The sequence below is a fragment of the Vigna angularis genome, chromosome 3, assembly GCF_016808095.1.
Source record: "Vigna angularis cultivar LongXiaoDou No.4 chromosome 3, ASM1680809v1, whole genome shotgun sequence".
Taxonomy (NCBI): domain Eukaryota; kingdom Viridiplantae; phylum Streptophyta; class Magnoliopsida; order Fabales; family Fabaceae; genus Vigna; species Vigna angularis.
Window position 1 is genome coordinate 7,803,402 of NC_068972.1, and position 24,901 is coordinate 7,828,302.

The 24,901-nt window shown below is 34.7% G+C and overlaps 3 protein-coding genes across 6 annotated transcripts in view; 1 reads left to right on the top strand and 2 right to left on the bottom strand.

Moving 5' to 3' along the window:
* Positions 1–1,452: 1,452 nt before the first annotated feature.
* LOC108325026 (UDP-rhamnose/UDP-galactose transporter 6) lies at positions 1,453–5,326 on the top strand. Of its 3 annotated transcripts, none has more exons than XM_017558004.1 (7): positions 1,453–1,683; positions 2,506–2,698; positions 3,074–3,258; positions 3,334–3,534; positions 3,837–3,998; positions 4,549–4,896; positions 5,007–5,326. In XM_017558004.1, the coding sequence occupies exons 2-6, from the start codon at positions 2,569–2,571 to the stop codon at positions 4,837–4,839; spliced, it is 969 nt and encodes a 322-aa protein (XP_017413493.1). In that variant the 5' UTR covers positions 1,453–1,683; positions 2,506–2,568; the 3' UTR covers positions 4,840–4,896; positions 5,007–5,326. The 3 variants fall into 3 exon arrangements, with proteins under 3 accessions (XP_017413493.1, XP_052731546.1, XP_017413494.1); XM_052875586.1 differs by having other exon boundaries at positions 1,458–1,561; XM_017558005.2 differs by lacking the exon at positions 1,453–1,683 and adding an exon at positions 1,710–1,819.
* Positions 5,327–6,067: 741 nt separating this feature from the next.
* Positions 6,068–7,843, bottom strand: LOC108324887 (40S ribosomal protein S18). The gene is made up of 4 exons (XM_017557825.2): positions 7,663–7,843; positions 7,398–7,558; positions 7,116–7,304; positions 6,068–6,391 (listed from the first exon to the last, which is right to left on the bottom strand). The coding sequence occupies exons 1-4, from the start codon at positions 7,663–7,665 to the stop codon at positions 6,286–6,288; spliced, it is 459 nt and encodes a 152-aa protein (XP_017413314.1). The 5' UTR covers positions 7,666–7,843; the 3' UTR covers positions 6,068–6,285.
* A 1,209-nt stretch (positions 7,844–9,052) lies between these two features.
* LOC108325893 (protein GIGANTEA) overlaps positions 9,053–24,901 on the bottom strand; it is a 28,420-nt gene continuing 12,571 nt past the window's right edge. For both annotated transcript variants that reach the window (XM_017559021.2, XM_017559020.2), the window contains exons 8-15: positions 23,034–23,271; positions 22,795–22,945; positions 20,406–20,615; positions 18,683–20,293; positions 17,896–17,964; positions 17,366–17,584; positions 9,902–9,994; positions 9,053–9,735 (exon numbers count right to left, since the gene is read on the bottom strand). In XM_017559021.2, coding sequence (XP_017414510.2) covers positions 9,436–9,735; positions 9,902–9,994; positions 17,366–17,584; positions 17,896–17,964; positions 18,683–20,293; positions 20,406–20,615; positions 22,795–22,945; positions 23,034–23,271 — 2,891 coding nt within the window. In that variant the 3' untranslated portion in view covers positions 9,053–9,435. The remainder of the gene's footprint in view (positions 9,736–9,901; positions 9,995–17,365; positions 17,585–17,895; positions 17,965–18,682; positions 20,294–20,405; positions 20,616–22,794; positions 22,946–23,033; positions 23,272–24,901) is intronic.

The following is a 24,901-nucleotide window of genomic DNA, read 5'->3' on the forward strand; positions in this document are numbered from 1 at the left end:
TACAGTAGGGATGGTAGAGAAAAGATTGGAATGAGAAAGATGAAAGAGAAAGGGTTGAGAGGAATGACAGAGGTGACTAAGGGTTTGGGGGTTTCTTTTTTTTTTTTTAGTTTTGAGAATGAAAATTATTAAAATACCCTTACTTAAAACTTAGAATCCATGATGTATAAGGATATTTTTGTCTATTAAAATCCGGTACACATTGCTAAAATGTACCAACTGAAAAACAGGCGTACGCGCGTTAGCAAACCCATATATATATATATATATATATATATATATATATATATATATATATATATATATATATATATATATATATATATATATATATATATTCTTTTACGTTAGTTACATACTACCAAAATCAATATAATCTCCTTTAATCCCCTCCAATACATCGTGAAGTCAAAATAATATATAGTAAAAGTCAACTATATAACACCTAACATCCTATCAAATTTTAAAGACTATTATATGTATCAAATTGGTTCATTTGTTTTGAATTATCTTACTCTTATTAAACATAAAAATAAGTATAATTTAACTCCAAACATTCTCGGATAACACCAATTTAATTAAGTTCATACATTATAACTCATCTCAATTTTCACAGTTCCAAAAATATATATTCACCAACACGTCGATTTAACTCAACAATCTAATAGATAATTTACAAAAAAACAGTTTCGTTCACATGCAAACTTTAGAAGACTCAACATTTTCACAGTTTCAATATACCAAATTGATCATCGTGATTAATTTACTCTCAATAAAATAATGTATCAGAGTTTCATCACATCCCACTAAACATTCTAAACACTATTATAAAACAATAGATTCCTTTATTTAGATTGTGAATCACCGTCAAAAAGAGCTTTAGTGTCTCTAAAAACCTATATTTACATATGATGTAATATTTAGATATAAAAAATTCAGATTTTATCATACTCTAATAATTTTAATCGAACAACCTTTAAACCTCACATGTGAACCTAACAACCTTTATATGCAATAGATCTCAGACTTCAAAGAATTAACTTATTCTTTTTACAATTTTGATTGGATAAAATTGTTACACTTTTCACCCATACTTTTATAATAAAATAGATAAAAAATGAACAGAAAAAATATTAAAAAAATAGGAAAAATATGATTCTTATAAAGTAAAAAAAATTTATGGTATAACATTAATAAAATATTATTTACAGCACAGTTTGTACCTTAAACTAATTTTTAATCCTCACACCATTTCAAAATTTGATAAACTAGTTCTATATAAAAAATAATAATTAAATGTTAAATTTTCTTAAACATTTAGTGTAGTTAATAAATGCAATTAAAGTTAATGAATAAGAGTATTAGACTTGGTTTCAAACTGCACGGAATCATTTAATATAGTATGGTTGAATACAATTGCTGTGATTATTTAAGAAAAGGAGGAAAAAGAAAACAGTTACTGTGTTGGTGTTGTTCCAAAATGATCAAAGCTGAGCATGTTTAGACAAAACAACAGGATACTTGAGAAACATAACATGCTTATTATGCTCGTCTTTCTTGGGTACATAGCGCGTGCCACTTCTACTCCAATCTGCAAATTGCATTCTCCAATCTTCAATTCCTTTCTACCCACATTTTCTTATGCTACATTCATTCCAACGCCCAATGTCTTCTCCACTCACAGTTAGTTTATTTGTTCTCAACCTATTTTTGCTTCACATTCTCAATCCTTCTCATCTTTTACCCTTTAGTTTGTTTTAATTCATTCATACAATCTTATATTTTTCTTTGTTGAAGGGACTAGAAATATTGAATCTCGGTAAATACCAGGTTACCCATGTTTGATTATGATCTCTCTTTTAGAAAACATTGTTACCATTTACTAAATTTTAGCGTCACCCTTCTGGATCCGAGATCCCTTTTGGGATCTGTTTATTATAGATATGAAAAATAAGAGTTTTAAATTTTATTTACTCTGTATTTTATTTTTTCATAGAACGCAAAATTGTTTAGCATTGTCAAATTGTGTGGGTTCGTTTTGGTGATGGATTGGAGTTCAATTTATTTGAATTGGTTTCTGATATATGACATTACGGTGAATTTAGGAGTTTTGTCTTTGATAATTGTCACCCAATAAAGCTAAATTGGAATTGACATTTCATTCAAACGGGCTATCATACTGCCTTCTGCCCTGAAAATGAGTGAACAACTTTAGGGGTTGTTACTATGCATGGTTAGAACCGAATTGTAATGTCAGCTTTCTTTGGATGCAAGATCCATTTAATCAAAGGGTGGTTCAATTTATCATTCTTCAGCTGGGTCTAATGTACCGTTTGTAAATAAATATAAATGATCTTGGGTCCTGTTTTACATTCCGTTGATCACATTTCCATCTGTATTATTTTTATTTTAAACATGATAATTTCGTATTTTCCAGTTTACCAGGCTTTGTATTTGTTTATTTAAATGGATTGACCAATGCACATCATTTGAATGGTTCAACAGAATGCTATGGAGGCTAGTTAGAAGAACCCAAAGTCAGTTAATTTGTGAAAAATAAGCAAGAACATGGCAACGACTAGCAGGGCTGAGAAGAAGGCAGCAGTGGATGCAGCTGCGTGGGTGTTCAACGTTGTCACTTCTGTTGGAGTTATCATTGTAAACAAAGCTTTGATGGCCACTTACGGCTTCAGTTTTGGTAAATTCCTTTTCCAATTTTTAATGATGTCTTTCCTTGACTTACATTGTTGTTGGAGTTATGGAATTTTAGATATAATGGAAGGAAATACTAACTGTGATATACTACAATGTACAAATTTGTTAGATATGTTCATAAAATCTAGAATATTAACCCTTATACTAATCCTAATAACATATCATGGTAATACGTGAAAATATAGTAATTAGTCTTAAGGGACGATGAGGAAATAGGAAACAGTCGAGGATAATTTAAGATTTGACAAAATATTTTTCGATGTTTCCATAGATTTTAAGCCTTGTCCCAATAAATACATTATAATGTTCTGGCTTAATTTCTTATCATCTTTTAAATACGATTTGCCTTTTCCTGCAGCTACAACATTAACAGGTCTTCATTTCCTTACTACAACTTTGATGACATCCATACTAAAGATGCTGGGATACGTCCAGCCTTCGCATTTACCCTTTCCAGAACTTTTAAAATTTGTTTTATTTGCTAACTTCTCCGTTGTTGGAATGAATATTAGTCTAATGTGGAACTCAGTTGGATTCTATCAAGTGAGTTGGGTTGAATTTATCTATCTGTCGATCAATGCATTCAGAAGTTAACATTTCTTTTTAACCATTTTGCAGATTGCTAAGTTGAGTATGATACCTGTATCGTGCCTTTTTGAAGTTGTTTTCGACAAGGTTAGGTACTCTAGAGGCACGAAACTCAGCATATGTGTCGTTCTCTTAGGTGTTGGTGTTTGCACGGTTACTGATGTGAGTGTTAACACAAAAGGTTTTGTTGCTGCCTTTGTAGCAGTGTGGAGCACTTCTATGCAACAATATGTAAGAATGCATTCCACCATATGCGACATACTGCTTCTGTTCAAAATTCAAACTTAAAATATCATATAATTAAATCTAGATTCATGCTTCTGCATGACAACACTACAAAGAGTGGTAGGCAATATGACAAACATTTTGAAGTTTGTCTTAAAATTGTTCCATGTTATGCTTAAATATTTGAATGCATTTTAGGTAGATTCAGGTATCATTTTTCAGCAATCAGCCCTCCTGTGCTGTAAAACATTTGTATAAGAAGTGTTAGTCTACTTTTTTTTAATGAATTTTCAATGTTTCGTGTGTAGTATGTCCATTTCCTTCAGAGGAAGTATTCACTCAGTTCTTTCAACCTATTGGGACATACAGCACCGGCACAGGCTGGATCACTACTTCTTCTGGGCCCTTTTCTAGACTACTTGTTGACAAACAACAGAGTTGACCAATTTGCTTATAATTCAGGTTCTTTGGTAAGTTCTGGAACACAAAAAAAGACACCAATGCCATTGTATTCAATGTGTAAACCCTTGATGATTTACTTTCTCTGAGAAAGTGAGTAAATGCATCTGTGGATTCACATGGGTATACGTATAATGAATGACTTGATGTGTTAAAATAGATATTGATTTCACCTTCAGATGTATGTAGATAAGATAATTGTGCATATGGTATATATGGTTTTTTTTTAATGCCTTTATGTTTAAGAATGCCCCATTTCTTTAGTTATACAATCTGCTTATTAATGTGCCTTATTAATCTAAAATACTTTTATAAATTTATCGTATATGGCTAAAAACTTACTCAGCATTGGAAGCTTTGGGATTTATGTGGTGATTTTCATAGACGAATTTGTCTTAATTTGATTGAATGTGTATAACTTAGATGATACAAACATTATAGAACAAAGTCAAGAATGAAGTAAATTGAATTACAAATTGAACTTTTGTTGCTTTTGATTGTGGTATCTGGGTTGGTATTAACCTTTACCAAGTTTCCCAAATTTTGGGTTGGATTTTGCAGATGTTCATATTTATGTCATGCACTATAGCAGTGGGGACCAACCTTAGTCAATTTATCTGCATTGGCAGATTCACTGCGGTCTCTTTTCAAGTACTAGGCCACATGAAGACCATACTTGTTCTGATAATGGGGTTCTTTTTCTTTGGGAGGGAAGGTCTTAATGTTCAAGTGGTTTTAGGGATGGTTATTGCTGTGTGTGGAATGATATGGTATGGCAATGCCTCATCAAAGCCTGGTGGAAAGGAGCGTTTGAATCACTCTCTTCCCACCAACAAAACAGAAAACCAATAGTTTCATAGAATTCACTCATTATGGTGGTTTATTTACAGAAGTTGAGATGATAAGACGGTAAGTGATTATTTACAGGAAAGTAGTTATTTATTTTAAATTAAAACCTTATTATTTCAATCTCATTTGTAATTCTTTTAATTGATATGATTTATTGTTTTGGATTCCAGTGAATATATTTCATTATAGGGCTGACTACGTTCCAAGCAAAAATATCTCCTTCAATAATGACACTCATCCATTCTTGTTGCTTCTTGATTCTGGTTCTGTCAACAAAAGCAGCATACAGAGCAGTGTGTTAAGACTGAAAATTTTCACACGACACAAATGAACGACAGAGGTCCTCCCATAGTTTGCCCTCATGAAAGTGCGACTTATAGACTTATCTGAAAGTGCAGGATTAGGATGTTATTATATTGATACTCTCACATGTAAGTTTATATGATGACTGGTATGGACGCCTTCAATAAATCAAATTAGTTGCAGAATATGATCGATCTGAAGTCTGATTAAATATTATTTCTGTCAAGAATAAGATTTTGAAGATACTCACAATTCCACCTGATTCTTGTGAATTTAGTTTATTGTGGATAAGAACTTTAAAGAAAATGTTAGATGAAAAAAACAGAGGACAAAGTTAAGCTTTAACAATTTGCAAAGAAAACTATTTATCTGAAAGTATCAGTTACAAGTAACCCATATAAAAGGAAGATTCAATAATATTCGGATTCGGTAACTCGTGAAAGAAAGATTCTCTAGTGCGAAGACCTAAATCGACAAGAGACTTCATAGAAACTCAGAATTGGGATACGATTATTCGTTCTAAAGTGAACCAGGGACATACTATTGGACAATACGCTTAGATATTTTTGCGATTATTTTCGAATATTTTTTACACGAATGGAAAAGAATTACAAGAGTCAAAGGTTTTTGAGTGATATAGACTTAACCAAAAAGGCGATAGAACGATCTTACAAGTTCAAATTCCAGGGGAACGGATATTTTATCTTTCTTACATACAGTAAATGCTTAGTTTGACAAGTTCAAGAAAAAAAGACTTTCAAGGTGAATAATGATGAAGAAACTTATAATTTCTTGCACAAAAACGATGTCATCATATAATTCACACAGCCAAATACATTATACAAAAACAAGCGACTAATATTTAAAGAATGTCCATGTTACCATGTAATAAAATTCTAGCGTAAAAAGGTAGTATTTCGCTCCGGGGTTGAAGTGAATATGTAATTTCATCAATAATATTCAAGGTTCTCTACAAATAAAAAACCAGAATCATAAGTAGAGCTTAACGCAAATAACAAACAAAAATTGAAATTGTCACAGCATTTAAATAAAACTGATACAAAGTCGGTATGCAAAACATGTCTAGTGTTCTTTCAAATTTCCCTCCTCAACAAAATCTAATCTCCAAAGCCAAAACATAATAGCTTAACGCTTCTTAGAGACACCAACAGTCTTCCCCCTACGGCCAGTTGTCTTGGTGTGCTGACCACGGACTCTAAGGCCCCAGTAGTGCCTCAATCCACGGTGGTTTCTGCATAATGAAACTAAAATAGTTAATTTGGTTCAGAAGTCACCAATACTTCACAAGCAATGCACAAATTGTCCAGAAAAGTCCTTGGGAAAATTTGTAATTTCACAATTTATGGCAGGGTAAGTTAATCTCATTACACCAATATTACCATAACAACATAAATGTTCAACTGATTGCAATGATGTTAATCTAACAAATATATGACAATGTATACAGGTCATGCTTCAATTAGCTCTTTCTTTGAAAATTATTTGCTTCTGTCAATCTCGCAAGGTTACAACAAAAATTGGAAACTAAATATTCAAAATGACTAGCAGCAAAACCAAATTCAAGTTACTGGTCAAGAAAGCAAATTAAACTTGAAAAGCTTCTTCTATAACTACACTACAATTAAGACTAATATCACCATTAGTTAATGAGAACCATTCTATCCAATTCACAAGATCTTGAAAAATACAAACCAGGCTAGCAGTTACAATACCCAACACAAAATTACAAACTTCTACGCCATGACAGAAAACCAAATCAAATCCAAAACCAAAAGATTTGGCACAGTTCATCAAACATGAAATATTTCACAAACAAACCACAGAGCAAATCAGTTTAAACAAACCGTCATTCGGCTTTGTCGACAAAAGCAAAACTTATTTTCGATCGAAACTAAATATGAGACCCAAAAACGATTGAATAACTCAACTATGAATAGACATAGTAAATGAGTGACCTGATTTTCTTGAGTCTCTCCAAGTCATCCCTGAGCTTCATATCGAGAGCATTGGAAACAACTTGGGAGTACTTGCCATCCTTGTAATCCTTCTTCCTGTTAAGAAACCAGTCTGGGATTTTGAATTGCCTAGGGTTGGCTACCACTGTCATCAGATTATCCAACTCGGCAGCACTCAACTCACCAGCCCTGACAGCAGCACAAAAGAAAAAACACCCATGTCAAGAAAACCCAGAAACTCGTGAACCAACGTGCAGTTAAACTGACCAAACAAACAAGCACCTCTTGTTCATGTCAACATCAGCCTTCTTGCAAACCATGTTGGCGAATCTCCTGCCAATACCCTTGATGGAGGTAAGGGCGAACATTATCTTCTGCTTGCCATCAACGTTAGTGTTCAGCACACGGAGAATGTGCTGGAAGTCCTCGTTCGCCACCAGAGCCTGCAACATTCGCAAAAACAAATTCAATTACCGATAGGGTTCCTCTAAAAATTGAACCTTTTTAGTCAACGTCAAGGAGTGAGAGGTGCTGAAAGGGCACGTACCATTTTCGCCGCGGAAGTATCGTTGGAGAGTGACGGTCGCCGCCGCTGCTATCGGTGCTGGTTGAATGATGATCTGAAAATCTAGGGTTTGGGAATGAGTGATGTTATATAAATGTGCTGAGCCTGTTCTAGGGTTTTGTCGTGTGGGCTTGTTCAACTTCAGTGGCCCATTTATTACCTCAGTTTGGGCCTTGATTTTTCTTTTATTTCTTATAGAATAGTTGATGAGTAGGCAAATACTTTCTACACCCTAATAAAAAATTTCCTACACTAATTTAGAATATTTTTTTGGGTTGAAAAATACATATATTTTCAAATTTTAACAGCTTATTCTCCTCATATCCTCTCACTTCAAATCCTATGTGATACGTATTCTACGTTAGTTTTTTTATAGCTTACTTGTACTTTACTGTATACCTAACTATGTAATATATATATATATATATATATTATTTAGAGATTTTTATGTTATTTGATTCTCAATGCCTTCTGGGATACATTTTCAAAGTTACTCCGTTTTTCATTTTCTGTTTTCTGTTTTATTGCTTGATTAAAGCCAAATTCTTATTTTTGTTTCCTTAACAATATTATTAAACAACAAATAGAACACTTTATTCTTAATGATTACTATTTTAATTTCTTTTAATATGTTTATATACTTTCACATAAAAAACATAACAATTTACTATTCCCACATTTTTTAGAATTTTAATTAATTATAATTTGATTCTAATATATTTTTTTATTATCATGAAATTAATTTTACCAATCTTTTTATATTTTCATACATTCAATTTTTTCAAAAAATAAATAACTACGTTCATAGAAAATCGAAGTTTTTAAAATGAATTTTCTTGTAGAAAGTGCTTTTAGATTAAAAACGAGAATTTTTTACTTCTCTTAATTAATTGACCATACCTAAAATGTTTTCCTCGCTAAATTGATAATTAATCATTAGTATGACTAAGCAAAGTAATGACATCGCCAATCAATCATTAATATGTCCAGAAAGATCAATATCTTATACACTGAGATTTGTTAAAGAAGTTTAATAGTTGGTTAAATAAGTTTAATCCTTACACAGAAAATAATAATAATAAAAGGAGATAATACAGCAATAGTTAAGAAATTATTAAATGATATCCTAAACCACACTTTTCTATGATTGGCACTAGTAGGTGATTAAGTTTTTAAACATAAATTCAAATAATTAATGATATTTAACTATATATGACGCAAAGATTGATGGGATCGTAATTAGACCTATTTCAAATGTATTAACTGAAATCGTGTTCAAGTAGAAAATAGTAAAAATACAGAAAATCTTCCAAAATGAAAAAGATAGAAGATAAAAGCCTATAAGAAAAGAAATGGCGGCTAGAACACAGACTACTCCAAACGATTATAAACGACTTTCATTACAAGCTAAGTCAACAGAAACATAACACAAAATGAGACGATGATGAAGAAAAGGACCTGGTTACAGCCTCGTCTATCGTTACTGTACAAGTCTGTTCTATTGAGACCAGAGTGACGACCAAGTTGTGGGTGAAAACTTAGTTTAGCTACAATACATGCATGATACAAAATGAGCTTTCTATAAACATACTAGAATTATGACTGTGACTCTTTTAACAGGACTAGCATAATGATGTTGCTTATTTGTAAAGACGTTAGTTCCATAAGCATCAATAACGTATGTTTTTCTTTTCTACAAGTTTAGTAAAAAAATGTCACAGACTATGATGGATGGTTGCAGAGTTTGATTTCATTTCACATGGAGATAGTACAGCCTAACTCTTTGGCGGCGGTATCAAGAAAGTTAATAGACAATCCGGTTGAAAGTCGGCTGTGAGCTTCCCAAGTCAAACATTTTTCTATGTCAGCTTGCCAGTCAATGGCATCCAAATTGAAGTATTGATAAGAAGGGTTGTGGGTGCCATTTATTCTCCGAGGTTTAGGACTAAATCTGATTGAACCAGTATGCAAAATGTCACGAAGAACTGATATACTCAGAGCACGAACATGCGCGCTTGGATGAGAAAGGCATCTGATTGTAGCTGAGAGACGACACTGCATGTGATTTATTTACAGCTCAAATATATCAGTAATTATGACTAAGAAAAATCACAAGAGTTTTTAGTTTTGCGCTAGATAGCCCTTTTGTAAATGTGCATTTGTCTTGGAATTTAAAATTATATTTGCATTCACTAAGTTCTAATAAGGAAAATTTGTTGACCTTTAAAAGGTTTGAAAGGCCGTCTGCCACAGCCAATCCAGATTCTCCAAACTCCAGCACTGGCTGAACCGCTCTAGCTGTCGCTTCCAATAACTGGCCATTGTAATTATTGAGACATAAATATAGCTTAAATATAAAACAAAAATATATGAAAAAGCAAATTCTCCCTTCACATTGCCACTAATAGCTGCTTGAAAATTCATGTTTGTTAGCATACGGAAATGAAATCATGATGTATTATTAGAAAGCTGGTTCATAAGATTAGTAATCTCTTAAGTCACGTTTTGATATAACTTTCTCACCATGTGTGGTTAACCCCGTCGTGTGAGTTCATTAATGCGCACATTTTGAAAACCTAAGATGAAGCCCATGCTGGTTGTATAGATATAGAGTGTTGAGAATCTAAGTGAGTTTAAGTTTTCCGTTGACTAGAAATGAGAAAGTAGAACACGATGAAGACCCATTAATTCATTGTCTTAAGGTTATGTCAATCCATTATGTGATTAGACTCAATTTTCACTAGTATTGTATCTTTCTAATAAACCTCCTTCTCGATAAACCCAACAATAGAAGACCTTGGGGCGCTGTATTTTCAGGAAACCAAGTTTCTTGTAAGAGGATAAAGCAAAATGTAGTGGCATCATGGCATGTAGAATCAGGGTATTGTGCGATGGATAAGAGTAGTAAATTTGTGTGGGTGTAACCTGTTTTTCATGAGCTGATTGAACACTAAACAATGATTGTCCCTTTGTCAGAAACTTCCCCACTGACTTGTTTCTACAAGTGATGCAAAGAGTAAATTCTAATGCTGTGAAATTTTGTTGTTAGAGGATAGATTATATTTGTAGAAAGCTCCACACGATCGAACCTTAAATCTACTCAGAGGGTAGTGTTAAGACAAAATCAATGCTTTAAAAACAAGACCTGTTAATGAAATTGAAGACACCTAGTCCAATTTCACCTGCTAAAATTGAACCGTGGTCAAACTAACAATAATTATTAATTTTAATATTATAAATTAAATAATAAATTACTATAAAAACAATCATGTTAGGTAAATTTTTAAATAAGAATAAAGAACCATTATATCGGCCCAACAAGATAAAAGATCAATAGCAAAAAGGTTATCTCTGTTGAAATGTAATATGTTTTTAGATATAGGCTCTGTAGGAGCCTATTGTTTACTGTTTATTGTTGATTACTGTTTTTCATTATTGTATAAGTATGTGTTTAGTGTGAAGATAATAATATGAAAAAGAGAGTTTCTTTCTCTTAATTCTCCAAAATGGTATCAAGAGCCAAGCACCGGGGCTCTCTTCTGTAGACGCCATCAACCACCAGCCGCCGCCGTCGCCGCCGTTTTCGCCGTCGCCGTCGCCGTCGCCGTCGCTGCCGCCGCCGCCGCCGCCGGTACCCCATTTTCTCAGGAAAATTTAGGGGTTTTGTGCGCCTCCGTGAGCGCGACCCAACCCTGGTGGTCGCCGTCCCTGCAAAGCCCTCACGCGCTGCCACGCGCCGCCGCAGCCCGCCAGATCTCGCGCGCGTACTGTTCACGCGCCGCCCTACGCTGGTCGGAATTTCACCGCGCATCTAGGGTTCCGCTCGCCTCACTCTCCTGAGCCTATATCTGATCTTACTTCCCTGTTTCAGTGGGTGTAATTGATACCTAGGGTTTTCTCTCTCCCAATAGTTGAATATCTCTCCAAGTCTGGTTCATTTTCCGATCTGTAATGGCATCTACTGCAATTAATTCCTCTCTATCTGCAACTCCTATCATTACATCTGCAAAACTCAACTGGAAAAATTATTTATCTTGGTCTTCTGCAGTGGAATTATGGTTTCTTGGTCAAGGACACCATGATCATCTAGAACAAGATATCTCTATGGTTCCAGATGAAGAAAAATCTCAATGGCAAAAATTGGATTTTCAGTTATGCGCAATTTTGTGGCAGTCAGTGGAGCAAGAGGTTTTAGATATCTTGAGACCCTATAAAACATGTTCATCATTCTGGAAGAGGGCAGAAGATATTTTTGCAAATGATGTACAACGTCTTTTTGATGCAACCCAAAGAGTAGCTTCTCTAAAACAAGTCAACCATGACATGGTTTCTCATATAGCAAAGGCTCGGGCTGCTGTAGAAGAATTAAAGAACTTCTTTGTAGCTGATTCATTAGAAGGGATCAATAAAAAGCTTGACAAGTTTTACATGGTCCTAATTCTGAGAAGCTTACACTCCGATTATGATCATGTACGTGATCAAGTTTTAGCTGGTGATCAAATCCCTTCAATGGATGGTTTGGTTACTCGACTTCTTCGAGTACCTCCATTGGTGAAAGATGAGAATTCAATCGATGTTATTGGAACATCAGCTATGATAATGCCACAAGGAAAAGGAGTGCCACAAGGAAGAGGAGGAGGCAGAAGCAACCGAGGACGTGGTGGTCGTAGCATACGTCCTCCTCCTCAATGCACATACTGTAAGAAACTAGGCCATACTCGAGACAAATGTTATGTTCTACATGGATATCCAGACAAAGTTGCTCATGTGTCTAAATCTGGTGATCTAGAATCCAGAATTTCAAATGAAGAATATGAAGAATTTTTACGTTACAAATCTGGAAAACCGTCTAATCCTGGCCAATCCTCTGTCATGACTAGTGTGCCTACAGCCAGCCTATCTCAATCTATGGAAGGTCATAATCCATGGATTCTGGACTCAGGTGCCTCAGACCATATCTCTGGTAACATTCCTTCATTTTCTTCATTGTCTTCTCCAAGAATTCCTCATCTCATTACCGTTGCCAATGGATCAAAAGTGAAATCTCAGGGAATTGGAACAGTTTCCTTATCTCCTTCACTAAGTTTAAATTCTGTGTTATATGTTCCCAATTGTCCATACAATTTAATCTCTTTGAGTCAGTTGACTCGTACCTTAAATTGTTCCATAACCTTTACGGCCAATTCTTTTGTTATACAGGAACATGGGACAGGTCGTCTGATTGGAGAAGGACATGAGTCTCAAGGACTTTATTTCTTAAAACCTCATTCCTCAGTTTCCTGCTTTACCACTTCATCCCCCAAACTTCTGCATGATCGTCTAGGCCATCCAAGTTTGTTCAAGTTGAAGATGATGGTTCCAAGTCTCAAAAACATCCAAGTCTTAGATTGTGAATCTTGTCAATTAGGAAAACATGTTAGATCTTCCTATCCTAAAAGATCTGAGACACAGTGTGATTTTCCTTTCTCAATAATTCATTCAGATATTTGGGGACCAAGTCCTGTTACTTCATTTGGTTTTAATTATTTTGTAACCTTTATTGATGAATTCTCTCGATGTACTTGGGTTTATTTAATGAAAGAGAGATCTGAACTTTTGTCCATATTCAAGTCCTTTTTTATTGAAATTAAGAACCAATTTGGGAAGACAATTAAAATTCTTCGAAGTGATAATGCTAAGGAATACTTCTCTCTAGCATTTTCTTCATTCTTATCTTCCCAAGGAATTTTACACCAGTCAACCTGTCCTCACACTCCACAACAAAATGGCATTGCAGAAAGAAAGAATAGACATCTCATTGAAACTGCACGTTCCTTAATGTTGAATACTAATGTTCCTGTACATCATTGGGGCGATGCAGTCCTCACTGCCTGTTTTCTTATCAATAGGATGCCTTCTTCCTCTCTTAATAATAAAATTCCTCACTCTGTCATTTTTCCCAACGACACTTTATACCATGTTTCCCCACGTGTATTTGGGTGTATGTGTTTTGTTCATAATGTTTCTCCAGGTCTTGATAAGCTCTCAGCAAAAGCTATCAAGTGTGTTTTCTTAGGATACTCTCGTCTTCAGAAAGGGTATAGATGTTATTCTCCCTCCACAAAGAGATATTATATGTCAGCTGATGTCACATTCTTTGAGGATACACCTTTTTTTTCTTCCTCCATGGAGGATCGTTCCTCTGTTCAACAAATGTTTCCTTTACCAACATGTGATCCTCTAATTATTCCTGATTCAGTACCTCAAAATCAAAATCCAAATAACATTGTTCCTCCACCTCTTATCACATATCAACGTCGAACCCAATCTCGAACTCCTAACACTGACGATCCTCGAGACTCAGATCCTTCTGCATCAGATCCTCAGACCATGGATCCTTCATCATCTTCACCTTCTACTGATTCAGATGATAACTGGCCCATTGCCCTCCGTAAAGGTATTCGTTCTACTCGCAATCCATATCCTATTTATAATTTTGTGAGTTATCATAACTTGTCTCCTACATATTTCTCCTTTGTTTCCTCATTATCATCGACTAAGGTTCCTAATAATATTCATGAGGCACTTGTTCATTCTGGATGGCGACAAGCCATGGTTGATGAGATGAAGGCACTTGAACACAATGGCACTTGGGATCTTGTCCCTCTTCCTCCTGATAAGAAGCCTGTTGGTTGTAGATGGATTTATACTGTTAAAGTTGGTCCTACTGGTAAAATTGATCGCCTTAAAGCTCGACTGGTAGCTAAGGGCTATACTCAAGTTTATGGCCAAGACTATTGTGATACTTTTTCTCCTGTGGCTAAAACCAGTACCGTTCGTATTTTTCTTGCTATGGCTGCCATTCGTCATTGGCCTCTTTATCAGTTAGACATTAAAAATGCCTTCCTTCATGGTGATCTGGAAGAGGAGATATACATGGAGCAACCTCCTGGATTTGTTGCTCAGGGGGAGTCTGGATTAGTTTGTAAGTTGCGTCGTTCCCTTTATGGCTTAAAGCAATCACCTCGAGCTTGGTTTGGTAAATTTAGTCAGGTGGTGCAAAAATTTGGACTGAAACGTTGTGAGGCGGATCATTCAGTGTTTTATGGTCACTATTCTCCTGACAAATGTGTTTATCTCATGGTGTATGTTGATGATATTGTTATTACAGGGAATGACATCACTAGAATTAATCAGTTAAAGAATCATCTGTTCAATCACTTTCAAACTAAAGATCTGGGTCGTCTAAAATATTTTCTTGGTATTGAAGTGGCACAGTCAAAAGAAGGTGTCATTATTTCACAAAGGAAATATGCTCTTGACATTTTAGAGGAAACAGGTCTGACAAATTGCAAGCCCATTGACAATCCCATGGACCCAAATCAAAAGTTAATGACAGATCAGGGTGAACCTTTCTCAGACCCAGAGAGATATAGAAGACTAGTTGGAAAACTCATTTATCTTACCATAACAAGACCTGATCTTTCTTATCCAGTTGGAGTTGTGAGTCAATTTATGCAAAATCCACATGTTGATCATTGGAATGCAGTACTTCGCATTCTCAGATACATAAAAGGAAGTCCAGGACAGGGACTATTGTATGAGAACAAGGGAAACACTCGGATCGAAGGATATTGTGATGCAGATTGGGCTGGTAGTCCAATTGATCGAAGATCTACTACAGGATATTGTGTTTTACTTGGTGGGAACCTTGTATCTTGGAAAAGTAAGAAACAAAACGTTGTTGCTCGATCTAGTGCTGAAGCTGAATACCGATCTATGGCTCTGACTACATGTGAACTTGTGTGGATTAAACAACTTCTTCAAGAATTGAAGTTTTGTAAAAATGAGCAAATGAAACTGTACTGTGACAATCAAGCAGCTCTACACATTTCCTCCAATCCTGTATTTCATGAGAGGACGAAACACATAGAAATTGACTGTCATTTTATTAGAGAGAAGTTGTTGTCAAAGGAACTGGTTACTGAATTTGTCAATTCTAATGAACAACTCGGAGACATGTTGACCAAATCTCTAAGGGGGCCTAGAATTCAATTTATATGTTCCAAGCTTGGGGCATATGACTTATATGCTCCAGCTTGAGGGGGAGTGTTGAAATGTAATATGTTTTTAGATATAGGCTCTGTAGGAGCCTATTGTTTACTGTTTATTGTTGATTACTGTTTTTCATTATTGTATAAGTATGTGTTTAGTGTGAAGATAATAATATGAAAAAGAGAGTTTCTTTCTCTTAATTCTCCAAAAATCTCAATTGGTTTTAGACTGATTTGACTGTTTTTCACAAATATTTTGCTCTTCTGATTTTTGGTTTTTCTGAAAACAGTGACTTAATTCACCAGTTTTCCCAAACCTGCTGCTCCGTTCCAATTTTCCACTCTAAGAACATACCAATATTTTAATGTGTTATGCATTAAAGGCATGTTGTTTCATCATGCAGTAGTTTTCAAACTGTTCTCTCTATTTATTTCCATGAAAATGTTTAAGCTGAAGACTAGTATAAAGCCAAATCTATGTGGTCCAACATGCACCGCATTCATCACCTATGATGTATGTTCATACGATGGACCTTCTCCAAATAATTGCTCCTACTCCTTCAATTTCCAAATTATCTTCTAGCCACTTTTCCCATTATTCATGGTCTCCCTTTCTGCTATCTCAAGTAAACCCTCCATCATCCTTAATGTGAAATAAACTTCATGCAGGTAATGTATACTCCCTATGGAATCAGGGAGATGACAATGAACATTGTGACTGTGGGGAGGGTCGAGAAGAATAATGGAGAACAAGGTAGTTCAGAAAGGAGAAGCGCCAAAAGGTCACCACTTTCACTTCACTGACAAGACTATGCCGAGAGCAGACAAACCAACATTGGATAAACAGACAGACTCAAGATCGTCACCTTCATTGGTGGATTGTCTTCTTCAGTGGAAAATAAACAATAAAAATTGAAATGGAAAGAAAAAAGGGAATTGACAGACATGGTGGAGGGAAATAAAACAGCATTTATTGATGTAGAGGCTTTTAAGATTGGAGAAGTGGTTGGGGAGGGGGTCAAGAAAGAGGTGGTAGCACCGATTCGGATGATGGCTCGGTTTTGGTGCTTGAACCAGTGGCAAGAGACTGGGGGGCAGGCATCACAAGTGGACTTGGAATGGAGATGAGAAAAGATTGACAATTAATTCATTGAGAAGTAAGTTCTTGATCTAATCATGGCCATGTATGTTGGAGGCAATGGAGGAGCAACTACAGAGGATTGTTCGAATGGAACACGGAGACAAAAGTCTCATACAAAGAGTAGTGTTCCTCCACAAAAAGCAAATAACAAAACATTGCCTAATTACATGCTCAGCCCTTTCTTATTTTTACTCCTAACACATTACTTCCATCAATTTTTTTTATAAACAACTATCATCAATGAAGTTTAACATTGAACTAACTGCTAATACAAGTTATTTTCTATCAGGTATTCTCGTAATGATAACTACATCCTATCCATCAATGGATCCTTTCCTAAACAACTTAAAAGTTTTAGGGTAAATACAATAAGTAAGAATTAAATGCCCATAAATACTATATAATGCATGTAAATTTTAAAGTAGAAACACTAATATGGAAGTTAGAAATGAGCCGGTTTTCTGATTTTAAGACTGAGAATTAAGTTAACTAAATAATGTAAACACACTACCTCCAGCTGTGGTAAAGTACAAGCTTCTCCATCAACCAGCATCCCATCTGTGGCTCGCAGTAGTAAATCTGATGAACTTGCCACAATTACCAATGATTCCGCACTCTCATGATTCCTCATAAGTTCTACAATCAATTTTACAATCCGCTGATTGATTCTCCACATCTTCTGACCTAAATCATCATCCTTGGCAATCCAGGGCTGCAATTCCCTCTCCGCCTGACAAGTAATCAAGTCCAAGAAAGTGACTAAACAAGTAAAATGCAGGAAATAATAACAATAATTATTTATAAAAGAAATCTATAACAAATAAACATTGGATAGATGAAATTTCAGTATCAGCTATAGAAATTTCTAGCCAGTAAATGTAAAAGCCAATTCTCATAGATATTAGAAATAATATAATTCCTAAAATTTGGAAATCTGCTTAAAAAATGACATTTTTGGAAAAAAAAAATAGTAACTGTTGAGTCCAAGTTAGCAGCCAAGGTCATTTATGAAATCCTTCATGATAAGACGAAATTTTGGACCTGAAGAACGACGGCCGTAGCTGCTTTCGTTGGTGAGGCTGATACAACATTGCATAAGGCGTCAACAACCTACATAACATTAAATCCACAATAGTCAATTACCAACCTTTTTCAGTAGAAACAGGGATATAAAAGAGGTATTTGGATCCACACAATTACATTGCACACATTTATAACTCTTATCTTATCCTCTAACTCAATAGGGCAACTTTGTCAACCTTTACCACTTTGTCGTATTTAAACAAAAAACTAAAATGTGAATTCTTCGATACATCTCACCAGTTGGCACATACTATTATAGTTTCATTTGAAATTCAGAAGTTACACCCAGTATATCTCATCTATTGTCTTGGTATGACACTTCATCCAACTTAATGTAGCATAGCGGTTTTTAATTGATAAACTAATCTGCCTTTGATGAGAACAACTATTCAGGTTTTTTTCAAGATAAATAATTTTCAAAGCTAATCTTTATGGAAGTTGCTTTCTCGGCTTTCTAAAAGTTCAGATCAGAAATTTCTTCAAATGTATCTGTTACATAATTTTAGCAGTCTTTCCCATGTTTCTTGTGTGTACAAGATACACTTATTTATCCTCAAACTGCAGTTCTGGCTTTTGAGAACCCAACTTCTATGATTAACAAGAATTAGGTCGTTCCATCAAAGAATTTTTCTTCTCAAATTCAACTATAGGTTAAAAACATGCACAATTCAACCATTGGAAGAAAAGAGAATATTCAAAAAGAAAAGATGATAAAGTTGCTGCAGTATAACATTTGTACTTGTACCTGTCTCCATCCCTGTTGGGCAGACGTGCTTTCTGCACAAGGTTGAGTCTCTGGAGAGGCAATCAACTTGTGCCATAAAAGTGAAACAACAGAGAAACACAATTCTTGCTTCTCTGCCAGCATGGATCTCAGAAAAATTTGCGCATTGCAATTCAATCCTATATGCCTGTCCATTGTGAGGAAGTTGGCTAGATCAGATGCATCCAGTGGAAAACCAGAGACACCTTTACCAAAGGTACACCCTGATGCTTCATTTGAACAAGTGGTTTTCTCAGAAGTATGGTTAGGTTTTGATGGGAATGAATCTGCTGAAGGTACAATGGATGTTTGCCGAGGGTCAAAGCAGCTACTTTCACATTGATTCTGCCTTTTACTACCACGACAAACAAGGGAGTCCCTCCAAATAGGTGCATGAATTAAGGTTGCTTCTAAAGGTTCTGCCTTGTTCACTATAGACGCAACAGCTTTGCTGTGAATGTCTATGAGATTATACAATGATGATGCCCTGGAGTGAATTTCCTTGTCCCACTTGCAACGAATTAAAACAGACAAAGCATGCATGCAAGCTTTGGACCTCCTAAACAATTCAGAAACATGTGCAGCAACCATAGCTGCTGCAACAATCTCATTTGAGCTGTAACTCCAAGGAGTGCCGACAGAAGATGGCTTCAATGAAAATAGTGCCTCTAAAATTGCTAAAATTCTGTGAGTATGACGTACTGCAGAATCTAAGCCATTTCGCAACTCATGGGAAGATCCATTTTGTCTAATATGTGAAGATCCATTTTGTCTAATATGTGAAGATCCATTCTGTCTAATATGGGAAGATCCATTCAGTCTAACAGGCTTGGCTATATCTTGAATATTGTTGGAAACTAAATGATTGTTCCCCCGTGAAATCAAAGGGAACAACTGAAGCTCACAGGCAAGAGCACAAACAGCAGCCAGAACATAAGAATCAAACGCTGCTACAGGACCTTGCTTCTTCATTTTCCTACTTTTTGATTCTTTCTGGTTTTCAGATGTTTGTAAGTCCTCAATGATTTCCTCAGCTGGATAGTTATCTTCACCTCTTGGCCTCTTGCTTCCACTGAATTGAGCTTCATGACTAACGCAGACAGTTAAGACAACAAAAAGTAGTCGTGAAGCAAGCTCTACAGACGCACATGATTCTAAGAAAAGGGAATGAACCATAGTACGAAGTTCTGCCACAGCAAGGTTTTTAGAGGCAGAGCCAAGGATAGACAGGTATTTTGACTTTCTGCTTTGTTCTCTAGTGGACTCAGGTGGAAATGTCCTTTGAAGAATGGCTTCTACTGTAGCAGCAAATATTTTCATAAGACATGCCTCTGATGGGCTTCCACGAGGAAGGTATTCCAGGACCTTAAGTAGGGGTATGTACAAATTCCATGACAGTATGGGAGGTTGAAGTGGGGTTGCAACTATAATTTCTGGAAGATCAACAGCTGAGGAACTTGTAGGAATCAGGCCATAAGCAGCTTCCCAAATGGTGCAAATTCTCCATTCAACCTCTGGACCATGGGCACAAAGCATTGATGCAATGCCTTGGGCAGTAGCTTCAATAGAGGCTTCAGCCGCAGGAACTTCTATCTGATCAATAACAAAGGTTTTGGATCATAAGTGTACAGAAAGAACCTACATGCATAACTGTACAAAACTAGAATCACGTTAAAAAATGCTAACTGATAAAGATGAACACAACCTGCTTCTTGTAGGAAGAAATATATCCACCCAAAGGTTCATGTTGAACTTCAACTCCATCAACTTGTCTAAGAGGAGGAAAAAGTAATGCGGGCTGTGAAAGTATACGGAAAAGCAGAGCAGCTGCAGCATCAGCAGCTATACCAGCTCTCATGGACATTGCAGTCCCTATTGCACGCAAGAAATGCAAATGCATCCAATTTCTAGGAAGCTTCATTAACATAAAAAAAGGAAAACACATCAGTCAATTGGTTTTAAATCTGAGTTTCTTCAGACGAAATTATCAAAATGCACAATAGGATGTTATCCTGTAGCAAGTAATCCCACTACAATACACATATAGAATTGATACTCTATGTTGCACTATTATGCTACACACTATACCTTTGTCTATGCTATTTCTGTCATCATCATTCCTAAGTCCCTACACGAAGCCCTTTCTCATCAGAATGGCAACACACTATGATTGATGAAATGACAAAATTAGAATCTAATCAAACATAGATAAACGTTCTTGTCTTCTTGCAAAGTTCATCGTTGGAGTCATTGGATTTACGTTGTCAAAGTTGGTCCAAATGGAAGTATTGATAGACTGAATGCTCAACTGGTAGCTAAATGCTAAACCCAAGTGTTAGCCTAGATTATTTCTCTTCTACGGTTAAAATAATCTTTGTCCATCTCTTTTTTTTGGCAGCTATGCAAACTAGTTGTTTTATCAATTAGACATTAAGAAGGTCTTCCTTCATGGAGATATGCAGAAAAGTATGTGGAGCAACCACCTTGTTTTGTTACTAAAGGGGAATGTTGTGGATACATATGCCATCTTTACAAGGTTCAATATGGACTTAAAACCCCCCTTCCAGCTTGGTTTGGGGGATTTGAAAGTTTTGTCCATAATATGACATGATCCAAAGTGAACCTGACCAATGTTTATTCTATAGATGTTTCCCTAATTGATTTACATTTTTGGTTGACTATGTGGGTAACATAGTAATGGGTGATGATGACCATGACTAAAAAGTCAATCTGTGACCTTGAACTTTCAATTCTTATAAGAGATTAAAATATTTAAAATAAAGATACTGTCCCTTCTGCACATACATTTATATAAAGTTAAAAACTGCATATAAATCTTATAATAATTAAATAAAAAAAAAACTTAGTTATATGTTAAATATATGTTAAACCAAATATATGTTAAACCAAATATCACTTTTAGGGGAAATTACACTCACCTCCCCTGAGGTTTTCTTAAATAACACTCACTCACACAATAGTTTTTAAATGGACACTCACTTTTCTGTGTTTTAATAAAGTAACACATACTTCCTTTATTTTATTTAATCATAGTAACTTAAATTATTTAATTGTAATAAAGTGATACTAATTACAGTAAATGATTTAATTTTTTTTATATATTGTCGGTTAAGTTCCATGTCAGTTCATTTATAATCACCAATTTAAATTAATTATTACAAAATTAGCGATGTTTAATCATATGATAATTTATAATTGGATAACAGTACAAATTTTTTTACATTGTTAATGTATAACAATAAAATCCTTCAATTTGTACATTTTAAAACTTAAATTTTTAATCTGCATAATTTATTTTGCTTAAATTTTGGCCAACATGCTAGTTATTAGATAAAATTATAAAGAATGTAAGTGTATATTTATGCTATAGGGATTGTGTACCTCATTTACAAAGATATAAGCAGAAGTAAGTGCAATTCCCCTAACTTTAAAATAAGGTTATTTCAATTTAAAATGAATTAAAGCAAATGAGTTATTCAAAATGTCACTGAATAAAAAAACTTGCAGCTAAGTATTTGATTTAACCTACTCATGGTGGAAAGGACGAATCCACTAAAACAAGTTTCCTGGTGAAGATTAATCAACAACAAAACCACTGGATACTTCTCACCTATAACATGGAAACAACTGGTGGTCCAAGGAACACAAAATATAGAGTAGAGTAACTAGTTTTAGGAATGGTAGTTTAACTCTTTTTTTCCAAACCTAAAAGTCTAGCAACTTATGCACACTTCCAATTTTCACTGAAATGATAGAATAGCTTATAACATCCACTAGTTTAACATAGCAAGAAACAAAACCATACAGGTGACAAATTTAAGAAAACTAGCAGATTCACCAACTATTAAAATATATAAAACGTGAAAGAAAATCTAGTGAAAAACCAAATATTCAATAATGTAAATGACCTAGCACACTACCTGAGTCAAGCCATATGTTAACTCTTCAATATAAATTGGGTTTTGAATTAAGTTGCATAACTGAAATACTATATGAAAATCATAGAAGTAAAAATGTATGTTTTATTAAAGTCAACATTGCAGTTATTCTCTGTCTATCAGGATTATACTTACCCTTATGCCAGATGCATAATCTTCAGCAGCTCGAAGAAGCTCCACAAGCTGCACAGCAGCATCAAGTGCATCTGGGGCCCATGATGGAGGTGCTTCTAGGAGTCCAAGAAGAAGTCTTTGTGTAGCACTTGGAGTAGCAATTGCATAATATCTGCAAATGTTAGGTGCATATATATATTTTCAGACATATGAACTTATGAACAACTAAAATCAAGAAAGATATTTAAGTTAAAAATAACCTATGAAATAACCGAGCATATGGTTCCAAAGCAGGTAATCCAGCAACTAGATGCTCGTCCAGAGCAGTTGTTGGAGGAGGAAGCAAAAGTGCAGGAACAGCAGCAGCTGTTAAAGTAGCAGTTTCATTGCGAGCAACTTCATCATCACAAACACTTAATATTACACCGGCACCATTGGCAACAGCCCATCGTGGAGTTGACGGCACAAGTTGAGGATGCTTCCCAGAACCACGAGAAGCTAAAAGATAAAAGAAAAAAGTCATCTCCTTGTCATATTAAAAACATAAACATTAGTGACAATATATAAGTGATAACCCTTTTTAATAAAACTTCACTTTTCACATAGTTGTTTGACAAACAAAATTAATTTCTAGTCTCCTACCAGTGTGCATCGAGGATATCAATCACACCAGAAAACTTGTGGTAACGATGATCATTAAATATAATCAATAAGTGCACAAAGAAAGAAAGAAAGAAAAAACACACAAATATACCAAGATCACAAATAAAAATAAGAACATAAAAAGTTAACTTTGATACATAAAAACTAAGCTTCATGATTTCTACATTGTACTCTATTATTATATTTCCTCATTGGTGTTCTATTATTATATAGCTAACACGATGCAATAGCTTTGGCATTTGTAAAATTCTTCAACATTAAGCATTCGAATTTCAGTTGGCCATTCTATGATTTCAACAGATAAATAGAATGACTAAGTGCTCAAAAACACAAACACTAATAGTGTGTTTGGATAGAAAAATTTAAGAGTGTAAAAGAATTTAAAATGCTTTACAAAAAATGTGTTGTTAGGGTAAGAAATTTCAAAAGAAATCAAAATTCTATATTTTTTTTTATATGATAGTAATTGGATTTACTGAAAAGAAGAAAATTACAAATTCCACCTTAAAAGTAAGAATTTCAAATTCATGTCTTTGATGGGTTTTTTCATAGGGTATTCATTAGAGAGGAACTATATATACGTGACTTTAGTCAAATCCACATAAGAGATTGATACCACTTTTAACCCAAAACCTTAAGGCATTCGTTTATTGACCTTTTTTCTTATATGGCATTTAACTTTGTCATTTCTACTCAATGTGAAACTTAGACTCACACTTAGATTATTCTCAACAATCTTTCCTCAAGGATGAGTCCCTTTCATATGGTATATTAGCCCTTAAGTGAAAAGTGACCTTTACTTATACATTCACTATTGTGGTTGTAGTGTTGCTATGTTGTGTTGTTGTTGTTGCAAAGGTTTAAGTCAATTTGAGTTTTATTGATATACTTAAGATATTAAAAAATTTAATCAATTAGTACTAAATAATTACTTACCAAATTGTTTAGATATTTTCATACCTCTTAATTAAATTTATACACTTTCAGATTTTGAATTTTTATACTTAGTTAGACTTGGCTTTAAAAAAATCAGAACTAAATTAGATTATGGCCACCGAAACATGTAGAATAATATACTATAACAATAAAATAGTAACAAAATATTAAAAAATTTGAATAGCCACATCAGAAATGCTTCCAAAGCGGGGTAGCCATATCTGAGCTTCATAGTAATTAAGGAAAGATTATATATGTAACATCAACCCAACCCAGACATAAGGGATTGACATCACTTTTAACCCAAAACATCAAGACATTAGATTCATGAGTTTTTTTTCTTATATAGTGTTTAACTGTCATTTTTACTCAATATGGAGGACTCTGACTCACACTTAGATTATTCCCAGCAGTCTCTTACTTTCATATATTCTTTTTATCTTGATTTTGGTAAGGACATTGTCAGTTTGGCTCAAACAAAGACATTGTTGAGAGGACAACTTTTTGGTTGATGTCAACTAGGGTTTTC